Source organism: Paramisgurnus dabryanus, chromosome 6, assembly GCF_030506205.2.
Source record: "Paramisgurnus dabryanus chromosome 6, PD_genome_1.1, whole genome shotgun sequence".
Lineage (NCBI taxonomy): Eukaryota > Metazoa > Chordata > Actinopteri > Cypriniformes > Cobitidae > Paramisgurnus > Paramisgurnus dabryanus.
This window is the reverse complement of record NC_133342.1, coordinates 10,187,159-10,203,223: the sequence shown is the minus strand read 5'-3', so window position 1 is coordinate 10,203,223 and position 16,065 is coordinate 10,187,159. Positions and strand designations below refer to the sequence as shown.

The following is a 16,065-nucleotide window of genomic DNA, read 5'->3' as shown; positions in this document are numbered from 1 at the left end:
AGCTGCTAACGAAAGCTAGTATTAAATATGGATATTTCTATTACATTTAAAAGACCTTTATTAATGTCCTGGTGCCGTGTGGATTACCTTTTCACTTTTTGCACTTTTCTAGGCTTAAAAGTTGTGGACCCTGTTTTCTACCCTTATAAAGCTTGGAAGAGCCAGAACATTTTCTTAAATAACTCAAAGTTTCTTAATCTGAAAGACGATGTACATATGCATCTCAGATTGAGAGTGAGTAAATCATGGGGTAATTTTCATTTTTTGCTGAACTCATATCTGTAGATTTCGTCGTGACGCCAGGGCCGTTCTGGGGCATTACCAGGGTGTGGCTATACAGCAGATAACATGTTACAAAATACTAGGTTGTTTCAATTTAGGATTGGGTAAAATATGGACAAACCCAACAGTTGGTTTAAATTAACTGAGAAAATTTCCATATATATTGAAACAATTCAGGAGGGTGGTTTATAATGTTTCAATGCAATTCTGTGTGGTTGCTTACTGAAGAAATAAAAACTTTTTCTTTCTAGATGTTGATACTGCCTTCAAGTTACCCTAATTATTTCATCAAACTCTAAACAAATGCAGATTTGAAATGTAACACTATGTTTGTTATATTAACTGTAATGATTGCAAGACTCTGAAGTGTTGAACATGAGGGGGGTTTTTGGGGCTCAAACATGTCCTGACCTGACCACAGTTTCCTCACATATCACATTTCTCAACCTGACCACCTTAAAACACATCCACCTATCACATGTGATGCAACAGGTCATGTGACAAACATCATGACGTCTGCTCATCAAATGAAGTGTGATAAAAAAGCGTCTGCGCAGACCTGCAGACTGTAACTGTTCAATAACTAAATATAAATGTGTGAATAATGTCATGTAGCTTCATCACCACAGAGACAAATAAGAGTAAATTAAAACGCAAACCACATTCAGCATTAAAAGTTCTTAGTTTCGAAAGTCAATTTTAAGTTTTGACTTATTTGAAAAATTAAGTTAAACAAACAAATATATGTGTGTGTTTTGAAATGAGTTGGGAAACATCAGTAATGAAACTCTATAAGCAGGCTAAATGTAAACAGGAAGATGAGCTGATGAAAAGCGAGTAACTTTGAGGAAGTTTGTAAGAGTTCAGACAGTTCTCAGATCTGTAGAAACACACAGACTTTATGTATGATTTTATATAAAAATGATTGCTTGTGAGAGTGTTGGGATTTGATTACAAACTTTTTTTAAGGGAGAAGTTGCACATTGCTTCTAGTGTATCATGAATTTTGTTTCATAGATGATCTTTAAACACTAACTGAACAGACATGAGCCATATTTACTAGAATATCAGATATATAAACACCTAACAAACAATGACTCAGATCACCGGACCAACTGCGTCATTATTCAAACCTCTGAATGTCTGAAAGCCCCCAATAAAACAGATTTGTGTGTCTAGGTTTGAGATGATGTGTAAATGTGTGAAAAGTGTTCAGCCGGTGTCAGGATTAAACTCTCACAGACATTTGAAAGAAGGGCGGGGGGTGAAACTTGGCGGACGTGTAATCTCAAACTGAAGGCAACAAAGAAAACATCTGACGCACTTCTCTTCCTTCCTCTCTTTCAACATGGAAATGTAACTTGTGTTAAAAATGGCCGATCACAGCTAGACTAGAGAGACACTCAACCCGGTTATCACATCATACAACATACACTAGTGAATATACTGAAGGAGGGTTTGCAAGACTGAAAAATTTATTAAGAGTTAACATAAACTAACAATGAACAATACTTACAGCCTGTATCAGCTTAGTTTATGTTAATTTCAGCATTACTGAAACATTTATAAAATCAAAAGTTGCATGTTGACATTAGTTAATGCACATACTAACATGAACAAATGCATTACCATAAAATGACATTAACTAACAATGAGAAAGCATTTATGAATCTTTGTCAATGTCAGTTAATGCATTTACTGATGTTAATAAATACATCCTTATTATACAATGTTACCAAAATGTATTAAAATGTGAACGCAATATTAGTGTAAATACCAAACAGACTACAGTTCTCTAAATACTCATTACTGAATCCCTACAGTAAACATTTTCTCTTATCATTAAACATATTTACTCAAACATACATGCAACAAATAGAATATATATATATTGATTTGTTAAAGTGGACATGTCACACTTTACTTTTTTAAATGTAAAATAAATCTTTGGTGTCCCCAGACTACATATGTGAAGTTTTAGCTCATAATACCCCACAGATAATTTATTATAGCATGTTAAAATTAACACTTTGTTGGTGTGAGGAAAAATGTGCAGTTTCTGGGTGTGTCCTTTAAAATGCAAATGAGCTGATGAAATGCAAACACTGATCACCATAATGGTAGTTTGTTGAAATTGAAACTGAATTGTGCTGTCAATTATTTTTCTTTCTCTTTCTCTCTGCACTAAATGTCAGTGCCGTGATGGGATAGTGCAGATTAAGGGGTGGTATTATTATAATAAGATCCCCTTCTGACATCACAAGGGGAGCAACATTTCAATGAGCTATTTTTTCACATGCTTGCAAAGAATGGTTTACCAAAACTAAGTTACTGTGTTTATCTTTTTCACATTTTCAAGGTTAATAGAAGCACTGGGGACTCAATTATAGCACTTAGACATGGAAAAAGTCACATGCTATATGGCCTGTTTAACAAAATTTCTGGTAGATGAAACCCTCACTTTAGTTGATATTTGTGACCCTGGACCAGAAAACCAGTCACAAGGGTCAATTTTTTAAATTGAGATGAATAAATAAGCTACTTAAGCTTGTATCTTAAACTATAAGATACAACCATTTGAAAATCTGTAATCTGAGACTGCAAAAAAAATCTAAATATTGAGAAAATCGCCTTTAAAGTTGTCCAAATGAAATCCTTAGCAAACACATAATAATAATGATAATACTTTATTAAAATGTATACTAGAGGTCCGTTGAATGCTTGAATCTGATTGGCTGATGAACTTTCTGAGGTGTGCAATTATTTTCTGGGAAACGCACGGCAAACGTAGTTCCAAGCAGCTCTCTTGACCGCATAACAGTTCCATATCACTTCGCATAGTTAACTGTAATAACTGACTAACAAAAACAACATGACGGACGATTTTCCGAGGCAATAACAGCGCTGTTTAGAGATGCACAGAGGTAGCCTCGTTCACACAATCTCTCTATCTGCCTCGCTCGCTCGCCCTCTCTCTCGCTTGCTCTCTCTCTCTTTTTCTTTCTTTCTTTCTTTCTTTCTTTCTTTCTTTCTTTCTTTCTTTCTTTCTTTCTTTCTTTCTTTCTCTCTCTGTGTCTCTGTCACTCTCCTTCTAATAACTTCATTAATAACTGCATTAGCGCATTAATACTATCAACGGCACAAGCCTCAATTGGCAGCTTTAAAATGACGGTTTGGATCAAGCAAAAGAGTCGTTGGATGAGATGCGTAAGAAATAGTCCTACTCACAATAGCGATTTAAGTACAAAAAACGGATGAATCCCTTTAAATATATCATGTGATCGATGTCTTGAGGTGTGGTAACCGTAGTATAAGCAGAATAATTGACTCCGGGCCATTGAATTATTAAAAAATAATGCACACCCGAGGTGTAACATCACCACCTCCGATGTGCATTATTTTTCTAATAATTTTAACGGTCCGTCATCAATTATTCTTTACTTATTGCATATTGTCCTTATAAATAGATTGTAATCTAATGAAATTGTATATTTTTTATTAACCATCAAACCTGTAGTCAATGAATATAATAAATAACAGAAGTGACTCTGCACAAACCAAAGTGAGTCCTGACCAACAGTTTAAAAACCTCTGAGATACATTTATACCCATAATATATTAAACATTCCCTGACAAACTAAACCAAATTCTCTTACCGTCACCCATCACCATGTCCTTTAGCTTCTCAACGGCCTCAGCGAATCGGGCGACATCTCTGAGGAGCAGTGGGATATTCTCCACCTCGATGACAGACCCCTCCATGACATCGGACACATGCCCGTAAGTAAGAGGGCTGCGGATGTAACCCTTATGAAAACCCCACGTCCCAGCAGTCTGGAAGGGAAAACCAGCTGCACTGGCATGACGGCTAAGACCCGTGGGGCGTTTGACCGGAGCGACGGGTGAGCTGCACGCTGATAGCTTGGAGTGGGGGGACGGGGTACCTGGACACGAGGAGGTAACGGAGTCTGAAAGGACCGCTGTGCAGATACTATCGGTAGTGTCATAGTAATAGAGTTCCTGAAGAAATGACAGCTGTGTTCAAGAAAAAGAGAATAAATAAATGAATGAATTTGTATATCATAGAAAATAATTCATTAACATTAAGATGATTACATGTTAGTCTTATCAATATAAAAAAGTTACATTAGTAAGAAATATTTCTTTACTTTGAAGTTTAAAATCATTAGTTGGTCAAATCAACATTCATCTCTAAACACACAGAGCTCTTCTCAGAACTAACTTCACTTTTCTGAGACTTTTTTTTATTTTATAATAGATGTATGAAGTTAGTTCCCCTTTAGTTTACACAGAAATCTCCTTACTGCACAAACCACACAACTATGGACTTATTTTTTTACTAAACACAAAATGTCCCAAAACATCTTGTCTTCACTGTGTTAAATGTTTTATGAAAAGTGCTAACATTTTAAAAAATGAACACATGCTTAGACTCTGTTGTCCATTGTAATGACATTTGGAAATGTGCGACTAAAGACATTGTGGAGTTTTGATTCTGACTCACTAATGGATGCTGCAATTCACATGTCATGTTGCAAAGAGGTAAATGAAGACATGATGGATATAAACTGGACAGTTTCGCGGACTGACTCATCTGATCTTATTCAAACCATCACATCTTCCTCATTTTTGTCTCATCTGATTCAAACTGAACTAATCCTCATCCTGACTCATACCTGAGCTTTACCTGAGCTGAGTTTTAACACCGATGATGAATAGATAAGACATACTTTAAATCCCATAAAACACACACACACACACACACACACACACACAAACACACACACACACAAACAACACACACACAGACAATTGGGAATCATTGTTTGAGTCGGTTCTTTTAAATGATTCGGTAAAACTGACTCACAAACTGTACAGAATGAATCTGTTAACTGTCCAAGTGTAATAAAACCATCATAAACTATATTTGCTATTAATTGTATTTGACTAAATATTATTATAAACAATTATAATGAGTGGAAACGTTTAGATGTGTTGTTAACTTGAAAAACAGTGCAATATTTAAAAATGAAATACAAAGTTTTGTGCAATCCACAGAATCTAATCTCATTTCCTGATGTTTTCTCCCACACACTTCAGTGTTTATGATAAACATGTAATGATGTTTAATGCAAACAGAACACCGAGCCAGAGCAAGCACGTGAACCTAATATTCCTGCACGCGCTACAAAACAAACACAAAACTGAAGTGACACTTTTACGCACGGCCAGTTAAACAAGTTAGTTGTTAAACGCATACGCTATATGTTTGCATCACTCAGTATTAACTCAACTAGTACAGTGTGTTTGTGTTTTCTGAGGAAGAAGAGTTCGTCTTACCGAAGGGTTTTGCGCTCCGGCGTTTCCTGCGTTATTCTTTTTGGAGACTGAAGGCGCTTTGGTTATCAAGTCCTTTCTCTTGCGAGAAAACATTGTTCACGCTGTTTACTCCAGCAGAAATAATCTTTATAAATGTGGCAGACAGTGGCTTACAGAATTTCCTGACGCTTTTCTGCGACACGCTTACTTCCCCATCATGAGAGTTCAGTTACGCGCTCTCTTCCTGCTCTTCTATACTTCACGCGCACCAGTCTGTGTCCCGCACAGCGCTGCTGGCACCTGCCGGAGAATCACAATACAAACGTCATACAACAAAGAAACTTTTTATACGCCACAAAAACCTTCATGAGATTCACAACACGAACCAGAACAGTGCACAGCAGAAAGTCCAATGTCAAATGAACTCTGAGTTGATTTCAACACTTTTTCAGTTTAGCATTACAGTGTCAGAGTTAAATGAACACTTTTAAGATATATTAAGATAAGTTACTGGAAAACAGTATTATAGATTTAAAGAAAATGATTAGGACAGACTTTCGTCTTTGACTAATAATAGTGTTAAAATAACATTAAACGGGATTCAGAAATTACACACTGTTCAGAGTTAGGTTTAACTATTTAGGTAGTACTAGTTTAAGAAGTAGGCTACAGAGTTAAATATTTAACACTAGGCCAGAGTTTCTTTGACTTACAAAAGTGTTAAAGGGGTCATATCATTAAAAGTGACATAGAATGATTGAACGGGGTATTTATCCTTGTTCTGTGATGTGACATGTAGACAAAAAAAATTTGTTTGGGTCTGTAATGCTTTAGAAGCTTCCTAAAAACCTCTCTCAGATAGTTCTATTAGGGTGGGGGATTTTAAACAAGTGGTTTTGCACCTATTTGGCTCCCCCTACTGGCTTAACTTGCAATCTCATTACTGATTGGCTGACTTTGCTGCCACTCAAAAAATGTAGCCAATTATTTTAAAGTGGAGGGGCAGTTTGATGCCTGTGATGTCATTAGCATCAGTTTTTCAGATTGGGCCGTTTTCTGGCTGACATTTCTAAAAGAGGAATTTCTATGAGACTGAGATGTTTAGCATGTTTAGCCCTTTTTGTATGTTTGTGAATGCGGGTCGACTACCATTATTCAACAAAGACAAGGTAAAAATGGTTTTTCATTCTCTGTCCCGTTTAAATTTGTTTAAGATGTAAAATAAATCTTTGGTGTCCCCATACATAGGTAAAGTTTTAGCTCAAAATACCCCACAGAAAATGTATTATAGCATGGTAAAATTGTAGGTTCAAGCAAAAAATGTGCTGTTTCTGGGTGTGTCCTGTAAAATGCAAATGCGCTGATGAAATGCAAATATTGATCACAATGATGGTGACTTGATGAAACAGACAACAAACTTTACAAGTAAGATGTAAAATGCAATTTTAGGTTTCAAACAGAGATGGTGATAGAGAAGATAAAGTTACAGATTGCATTACAGGAGCATAACTTTTGAAACTGTTTTACTTACCATTCAATGTGCAGGACACGTGGAAACGGAAGACTGAAATGTGTAAGCGGAGTGTAATTACATCTCTAAGGAGTTGGGTTAACACTGACATGATTAACTCTGTCAATTAACTCCAACTCTAAACAACAATTTACTCTAAATTATGTTTAACACTTACAGTAAACACTGAAATTTTATCATTTTGTATTTAAAGTTTGGTCTCAGGTGTTGTGTAGTGAGAGTTTGAGTGGACGCTGCTACTGGGAGATTGAATGGAGTGGTGATGTGAATATATCTGTGTACTATAAGAGCATTAACAGAGGGAGAAGGTGATGAGTGTTTATTTGGATTTAATGATCAGTCCTGGAGTTTCATCTGTTCTTCCTCTGGACGTTCAATTGTTCACAATAATATACACAAATTTAGACAAAAAATTTCCATCAACTGGCTTAATCATTTTTATAAGAATACATCCAGCTTGTTTTTTTATATTAATAAAAAATACAAAATTATTAAGCAATAAGTTGAGATATATGTGGCATTAAGGCAAAACTAACATTTTAATATCAAGTCACCTGTTTTGAGGCCTTCAATTGTGATTTTTCCAGATTCAATGTGTAAATTGCTGCAGATTGTTTCATCAGGACTTTGTTGGGAATGTTATAGAGTTATTTTGTGTAGCATGCATTAAACCTGTTAACCTTTACCCCTTTTTACGTCTTAGATCTTGTTAATTGTTTATTGTTTATCAAGCTCTTGTTTAGTTTTGCTTTGGGGCATTTTTACATACACCTTGTATACTACTTTATTCAGATTATTAGTGTTGTAGTACTTAAGATCGGTCTTGAGACCACTTTTTAAAGGTCTTGGTCTCGTCTCGGAATCGACCGCATTTTTACTCAGATGAAGAGTACTCAAATTTTATTTCAAGACCGGCCAAGACCACAACTGATGGCATATCACAAAATTATTCTTATAATTAATTATTAAATAATTATTATAATTTACTGAGCAGTTTCAGTATTAAAAAGTAAATTCTTAATTTTATACAAAATCCAATATCCGTTGTGTTATTCTGTCATCTTTTCTCCCTTTTCCCAAAACGCAATAAACATCACTCCTTTCTGCAGAATGCAATAAATCCTCTCAACAAATCACAGCGCACCATTACACGCATTGTAAACACAATGGCAGCGCATCACAGAATCCTAGTTTTCCTCATCTACTTTGTGATCAACAAACAAACAAAAACAAAATAATACTTTGATGGCATTGATAAATGCAGTTCTTAACGTAGGTTCGGGAAGAGCCTAAACATTCAGGCCTGTCAATCATCATCATCATGGGCGTATATAAAGCAGCCTTCAGGCCTCCCTGTCCATCTCCTCCTTCACTCTCTCTTTCTTCCTCTTTGCAGTTCCGTTGCAGGGGGTTGAACTTGGGGCTCGAGCCCCAGCCTCAGGTTCGCTCTCTCTGAAGGTTCAGAGCTCAGGTACAGAGCTCTCTTCAAGGACAGCAAGTCAAGTTTGTTTACCATTAATCAGTAAGACCTGAATGCGCAGGCGAACTAGTGAAACCTGTGGTGGTTTTCTGTGGCGGGAAAGAAACGTAAGCCATCAAAATCTAAACGTGAGAGGCACTCAGGAGACTGAAAAATGCCGGTTGCTTGTTCTCCCGACAGCATTTCTGTCATGCTAACACATTGACCTCAGGGGATCTTATAAAAAACTTTTCATTATTTTACTCAAAGTCAACGAAAATCGAGCAGGACCAAAACATTTTACAGCTGATCGCTGTAAATCAAAGTATGGATTTAAATTTTTAATGTTCTAAAGATGCTTATTGCGGCATAGATTTAATCAAAATAAATAACCAAACCATACCAAACCGCAGCAGGCTGAACACATGAGGATGCACATTGAAGACGCGTCACGCTAAGCCATTGCACATGATGAGATGTCTTTATTTCTCTCTTTCACGAGTTTAGAAAACACAAGCACTTACTTTGATTGATGTACTTCATAAAATGTGCAAAGATACTTTAGACAGACAGTGCAACCACGATGATACGGAGTGAAGACGATGACGGTCAACAAAAAGTTTCTCCCCATGCTCACCCCGCGGCCATGATCCTCAAACACAGGTGATCGCACACACACACTAATACAAACACCACACCGCCGAGTGCCACCCACAGTAAGCAATGACGTCACGAATGCAGGTGCACATACACGACAGAATAAGAAGAAATGAATATTAATAATAGAAAGATCAAACCCAATGTATGGCTCCTACAATGCTAATTGAAAGTTTGTAACATAAATTAGTGGTTTTCATCTCTTTCACTTTCTTGGTATAGAAAACCGAAAATTAGTCAAAATGAATTTATTGCGTTTGGAACCAAACTCTTTATAATGTACAGTTTTGGGCACAGTTTGTAACACTGACATCTAGTGGACATTTAGTGAACGAGCACTAAACTACTTCGCTTGCGTTTCTGAAACACGTAAACATTAAGAAGAGAAACCGAAACTACAAGAGTTTTTGAACGCGTCGTTGTATTTGTGCAGTCAGTAAAATGGCAGAAGTGAATCTTTCAGTGTCTCGGGATCAGTTCATCTGTTCAATCTGTCTGGATTTACTGAAGGATCCAGTGACCATTCCCTGTGGACACAGTTACTGTATGAGCTGTATTACAAACTGCTGGAATCAAGATGATCAGAAGAGAAACTACAGCTGCCCTCAGTGCAGACAGACCTTCAATACAAGACCTGATTTAAATAAAAATGTGGTGTTTGCTCAGATGGTGGAGATGCTGAAGAAGACAAAACTTCAGACTGATCGATCTGCTCTCAGTTCTGCTGGACCTGAAGATGTGGAGTGTGACGTCTGTACTACTAGAAAACACAAAGCTGTCAAGTCCTGTCTGATGTGTCTGAACTCTTACTGTCAAACTCACTTTGAAAGACATGAAGAACTTCAATCAGGTAGACGACACAAAGTGATTGATGTGACAGGAAGACTTCAGGAGATGATCTGCTCTCAACATGACAAACTCATCGATGTTTACTGTCGCACTGATCAGAGATGTATTTGTTATCTGTGTGCGATGGATAAACATAAAAATCACGACACTGTATCAGCTGCAGCAGAGAGAACTGAGAAACAGGTATGAACAAATGAACAAATATATGAAAGATAAATATAAAGCATAAGTGAAGCGACTGCTTAGTGCCGCGCGGCCACACGAGGGCGCACAAGAGCAGAAGAAATGACAGCTCGACTGTAAAACAGGAATTAGTTTAGAAGATTACTCACTCAAACCTTACCTGACCAGTTGAGTTATCTGTTATGAATCTGTTCAACAGAAACTACTGGAGGACAAGCAGAGAAAACTCCATCAGAGAATCCAGGAGAAAGAGAAGAAGCTTCAGGATCTAAGAGAGGCTGTGAAGATTCACACGGTGAGTTTTGATGAATAGAGAAACATAAATACTGGAAGAAGTGTTTGAGATTGAGTTTCAGTCTGATTTTAATGTTTGTTAACAGATCTCTGCACAGACAGCAGTGGACGACACTGAGAGGATCTTTACTCAACTGATCCGATCCATTGAGAGAAGACGATCTGAGGTGACACAGCTGATCAGAGATCAGGAAAAGACTGCAGTGAGTCGAGCTGAAGATCTCTTGAAGAAACTGAAGCAGGAGATTGATGATCTGAGGAGGAGAAATGATGAGATGGAGAAACTTTCACAAACAAAAGATCACATCAGTTTCCTTCAGGTAACTCAACACTGTACACTACAACATACATTACAAGAAATACATCTTGACTTTAATCAGATAGGATTGAGTTTTATTCATGTCTAAATCAACACAAATCTGATTGTTGTGTATTGTAGGTTTGATGTTTTTGTCATTGTGTTGTGTTCATGTAGAGTTTTCAGTCTCTCTCTTCATCTCCTGGATCTTCAGACAACATCACTGTCTCTTCTCTTCTCTCTTTTGATGATGTGATGAAATCTGTCACTAAACTGAAAGAAAAGATGGAGGATTTCTATAAAGAAGAGATTAAAAAGATATCTGAGAAAGGTAAAGAAACATCTCAAACTAAGACTGTGCTTTACTCTCAGAAATGAGTCTTACAGTAACATCAAATATAACAGAAGAAATACAGACCAGATTAAAATGATGACGATTTTATATGAGATATAATCTGATGATGTCACTTTATTTTCTTTAGTTTCATTCACTGAAATTATTACGAATGAACCCAAGATCAGAGCGGAGTTTCTAAAGTGTAAGACACATTTTATTATTATTATTATTTTCTCATTCATTACATTGAGATCATATAATACACTATAACACATAATGTAAGGAATAATTGACGACATGCTGTTGAATTATTTGAGAATAATGTTACACGATACACCCGTAGTGTGTGGTCAGCATCAATCTTTAGGTAGATGGTCCGTGTTCAAGTACACTACTTTGCATTATATTAAACACTTTTATCCAAAGCGACTCATAAAAGTGATGAACACAACAAACACAGATCCAGATGAATGTCAGGACTCTCATTGGTCAGTGTAATGTTCACCGTCCTGACTTCATCTCACTTCACACGTACATCAATAAACCTTCATGATGACCCTGATGATGCTTCACTGCTTGTTCTTGTTTGCATCACTTTTGTCCGCTTCAAACCACTGCATACCTGAAACACCACACAAGTCTTGATGTTTTGTGATCCAGTCGTCTATCATCACTATTTTCCTCTTGTCAGAGTCGTTCAGATCTTTTCTTCTTCTAACAGATGAAACTGAAGAACTAACTGTTGACTTGTTTTCTAATATATCTGACTGTAATAATATAATCAATGTTATTCACTTCATCTCTTTAAATGATCAGTGTATAGATACTAACCTGACCTTTACACTCAAATTAACAAATGAATCATCATAGAAACATGCAAACAAATATTATAAACTAATGTATATTAAAATCTGATGTTTTATCTTCCTCAGATTTCAGGCTCTTCTCTCTGGATCCAAACACAGCACACAGACGTATCCGTCTGTCTGAGGAGAACACAGCGGCTGCTTGCACTGAAACATTTCAGCTGTATCCTGATCATCCAGACAGATTTGATGGTTGGTCTCAGGTGTTGTGTAGAGAGAGTTTATTTGGACGCTGTTACTGGGAGATTGAATGGAGTGGTAAAGGTGTGTTTATATCAGTGTCATATAAGAGCATCAGCAGGAAGGGAGGAGGTCATGAGTGTAGATTTGGACTTAATGATCAGTCCTGGAGTTTAATCTGTTCTTCCTCTCAATGTTCATTCATTCACAATAATATAAAGACAAATCTCCCAGGAGTTTCCAGTAAAATAGGAGTTTATGTGGATCACAGTTCAGGATCTCTGTCCTTCTACAGCGTCTCTGACACAATGACCCTCATCCACAGAGTCAACACCACATTCACTAAACCTCTCTATCCTGGGTTTGGGTTTAACTTTTATAACTCAACAGTGAAACTATGTGATCTAAACCTATAAATGATACATGCTTATACTGGATTATATACACAAGTGTCACCTAAACTAGTTTATATAATTTGATAAGATCAATTATAATTCATATTTGTTATACATTTCTTTTTTATATCTTTGAGATAGACCTTATGTCTAGATTGTGTCTCTAACTTTAGTTTGTAGACTAAAACACATTAAAATCCAGCATGTTAGACTCATGACATGATCTTTTGATTTATTTCATGATTCAAATAACAGATGTGCAATAAAGTTGTCGTGAAACAGTCGTGACTAAATTTGTTGTCCAAAAATTTCATATCAATTAGTTGGTTTGTGACGCTTCCGCACCACCGCTGGACAGCGTGGACACACGACTGCTTGATACAACGCATAAAAGCAGGCGCTGTTTCTTCATACAGCACAAGCTGCACGTTTCTCAGGCATTTCTTCTTACTGCACAATCAGTTTAAAAGCAAGGCAGCGTTTCCCGGGTCGCAGCGTTTCCAGGTCCTCTGCCTCTCAGCCGAGTTCTGCAGGCTGATGTTTTTCTGCTGGTAAGAAATTGAAGGATTTAGGTAATCAGTTGTTGGTATTTGGCCTGTGAATAGTCGTTGGGATGCTTTTAAACTAATTTTGAATGGCCATTGGGCTGGTTTTGTTACACGGATCTGGCAACCCATGACAGCACAATGACAGAAGCAAAAGCGCAAACAAGCCTGGAATGTGTTTCCCAAAAGCATTGTTCCAGCAGACACTGGCAAACTGCATCACAAACTTTTGTGGTTTGACACATAGGCTGGCATTGATCATGCTTTTGAACAAAATAAGCAAGCATTATGCAGTGCTTTCTACACTCACCAAAAGGATTATTAGGAACACCTGTTTAATTTCTCATTAATGCAATTATCTAATCAACCAATCACATGACAGTTGCTTCAATGCATTTAGGGCTGTGGTCCTGGTCAAGACAATCTCCTGAACTCCAAACTGAATGTCAGAATGGGAAAGAAAGGTGATTTAAGCAACTTTGAGCGTGGCATGGTTGTTGGTGTCAGACGTGCCGGTCTGAGTATTTCACAATCTACTCAGTTACTGGGATTTTCACGCACAACCATTTCTAGGGTTTAGAAAGAATGGTGTGAAAAGGGAAAAACATCCAGTATGCGGCAGTCCTGTGGGCGAAAATGCCTTGTTGATGGTAGAGGTCAGAGGAGAATGGGTCGACTGATTCAAGCTGATAGAAGAGCAACTTTGACTGAAATAACCACTCGTTACAACCGAGGTATGCAGCAAAGCATTTGTGAAGCCACAACACGCACAACCTTGAGGCGGATGGACAACAAGAGTTCACTGTACTAAAAAGGCCCCCACAGTCACCAGATCTCAACCCAAAAGAGCATCTTTGAGATGTGGTGGAACGGGAGCTTCGTGCCCTGGATGTGCATCCCACAAATCTCCATCAACTGCAAGATGCTATCCTATCAATATGGGCCAACATTTCTAAAGAATGCTTTAAGCACCTTGTTGAATCAATACCACGTAGAATTAAGGCAGTTCTGAAGGCGAAAGGGGGTCAAACACAGTATTAATATGGTGTTCCTATTAATTCTTTAGGTAAGTGTATATCACTTTGATATCATAATGATTATCAAGGTCTAAAGTTGAAGATTAAAATTAGTTGATTAATCTGGAATATAATATATTTATCAGCACATACCTAAAGACTAAATTAGTTTTGTATATTTATGTTTTGAAATTTAAAGATGTTTTGATATTTACGTTTTTACTTAAGGCTTAAAAAACTGTATATCAAAAAAATATATTTGTAAACGCTGTAGTACTGTGTGGCTTTTGCACTTCAAATTTGAGTAATATATGTTTTTATCTGATTAGTCGAAAAAATAATCGACCAATTAACTGATAATAATATAATATAATAAATCATTAGTTGCAGCCCTAATAATCTACATAATTATATTATCAGTGGTGTATAAAGACCATGAACTGTATTGTTTTCATTATCTTATCCCCGTCAGACCTGATCTTTCAGGTGTTTAATCAGTGTGCCTCATTTTGATTGGTTGATCAGCATTTAGTTGAGCAGTCCATTCCAGCGGACGCAGGTTCTGAAGGGGGTAAAATAAGTCGTTTTTATAAAAATAATTGTTTTTTATAGTATATCATTTAGTTGGCTATGAACATTAAAGTGGGATATGGAAAAGATTTTACCTACTATAAACGACCTATTTCACCTTTGAGTAATTGTATTATATTATGGTGTTTGCAAAAAGAACTCATTGAAACATACAGTAAACATTTATTATCAAATGAGATATTTCAGAGATCAGCTGTCACACATTGTTTTTCATACATACACATGATATATTAAAAAGCTGCGCAATGATCACTGAATTATTACAAGATTATTTATGTATTTATGTTCAGATTAGGGTTGCAAAGGTGCAAAAACTTTCCATGGGAACTTAATCTGGAAAATTTTGGAAATATTCGAAATTGGAAACTTAACAGTAATTTCTGGATATTATTTGGAAATTTAGGGAAATTTATACAAACTATATCATATACAAACATAAATAAACCTTTTGTTTGGTCAGAAGCAGACATGCATGCAAGGTAATAACATTTTGAAGAATCCTGATACTCATCAAGCCTGCATTTATTTGATCAAAAATCCTTTAGAAATCATTATAATGGTCTAATATGGATTTTTTGTCAAATAAATTCAGGCTTAATAAGCATAAGAGACTTGTTTGGGGTTTTTTTTTGGGGGGGGGGGTTCTTTTTTGTGATCTCACCTAAATGTTTTCTCAGTCTTTACAATGGTATAATGTTGTTGCACACTGGCTTACACATTATCTTCTGGAAACAACAATCAGTTTCTCATTGTTTGATAGGCTTTCAAACGTCTTGTTTATGCAGTTTATATTTTGGTTGAAGAGTGTCTGTATATCTGTGTACTTTGTGCAGCTCTGTCTGGATTTGGTTTTGGTCAGAATGCGGACACAACTTCTCCTCCTGACAGTCTTGTTTTTCTGTGTCTGCTCGTCTCTATAGTGAGCTTGTGTCCACTGACTCTGGATCTGCTCAAGATGTATACAGATAGTTTACCATTTTTGTAATCTCTCTTCAGGGATCAATAACATTGCATTTTAGTTTCCAGAATTTGATTGGCCGTTTTTGTACTTTTATTACTTGGGATATTTTCGCAATTCATCTCTGCATGCATTATTTGTTGAAAGATGTTTTTACAAAGTTCAGTATGAAGGATCTCAACTAGATTTTTTCCTATTTGGTCAAATCTTGGTTTGTATTTGTTAATGGACCTCACACGGCAAATGCTTTAATCACTGATTACAATATTTTGATCCAAATTCTG

At 36.6% G+C, this 16,065-nt stretch overlaps 2 protein-coding genes and 1 long non-coding RNA gene across 5 annotated transcripts in view; 1 reads left to right on the top strand and 2 right to left on the bottom strand.

The window, feature by feature from the left end:
* arhgap45a (Rho GTPase activating protein 45a) overlaps positions 1 to 5,914 on the bottom strand; it is a 33,393-nt gene extending 27,479 nt beyond the window's left edge. Inside the window, exons 1-2 of one of the 2 annotated variants that reach the window (XM_065262352.2) lie at positions 5,644 to 5,914; positions 3,939 to 4,317 (exon numbers count right to left, since the gene is read on the bottom strand). In XM_065262352.2, the coding sequence (XP_065118424.1) occupies positions 3,939 to 4,317; positions 5,644 to 5,736 (472 nt within the window). In that variant the 5' untranslated portion in view covers positions 5,737 to 5,914. The remainder of the gene's footprint in view (positions 1 to 3,938; positions 4,318 to 5,643) is intronic. The other variant, XM_065262351.2, reaches the window with a different exon arrangement.
* Positions 5,915 to 9,674: 3,760 nt separating this feature from the next.
* Positions 9,675 to 16,065, top strand: part of LOC135744302 (tripartite motif-containing protein 16-like) — a 35,597-nt gene continuing 29,206 nt past the window's right edge. Inside the window, exons 1-6 of one of the 2 annotated variants that reach the window (XM_073814920.1) lie at positions 9,675 to 10,301; positions 10,501 to 10,596; positions 10,682 to 10,915; positions 11,071 to 11,224; positions 11,376 to 11,432; positions 12,163 to 12,932. In XM_073814920.1, coding sequence (XP_073671021.1) covers positions 9,711 to 10,301; positions 10,501 to 10,596; positions 10,682 to 10,915; positions 11,071 to 11,224; positions 11,376 to 11,432; positions 12,163 to 12,692 — 1,662 coding nt within the window. In that variant the 5' untranslated portion in view covers positions 9,675 to 9,710 and the 3' untranslated portion in view covers positions 12,693 to 12,932. Of the gene's footprint in view, positions 10,302 to 10,500; positions 10,597 to 10,681; positions 10,916 to 11,070; positions 11,225 to 11,375; positions 11,433 to 12,162; positions 12,933 to 16,065 lie in introns of those variants that run through there. The other variant, XM_073814921.1, reaches the window with a different exon arrangement.
* Positions 15,513 to 16,065, bottom strand: part of LOC141282293 (uncharacterized) — a 30,991-nt gene continuing 30,438 nt past the window's right edge. The window contains exon 2 of the long non-coding RNA XR_012336814.1: positions 15,513 to 16,012. This is a non-coding gene — a long non-coding RNA (uncharacterized lncRNA). The remainder of the gene's footprint in view (positions 16,013 to 16,065) is intronic.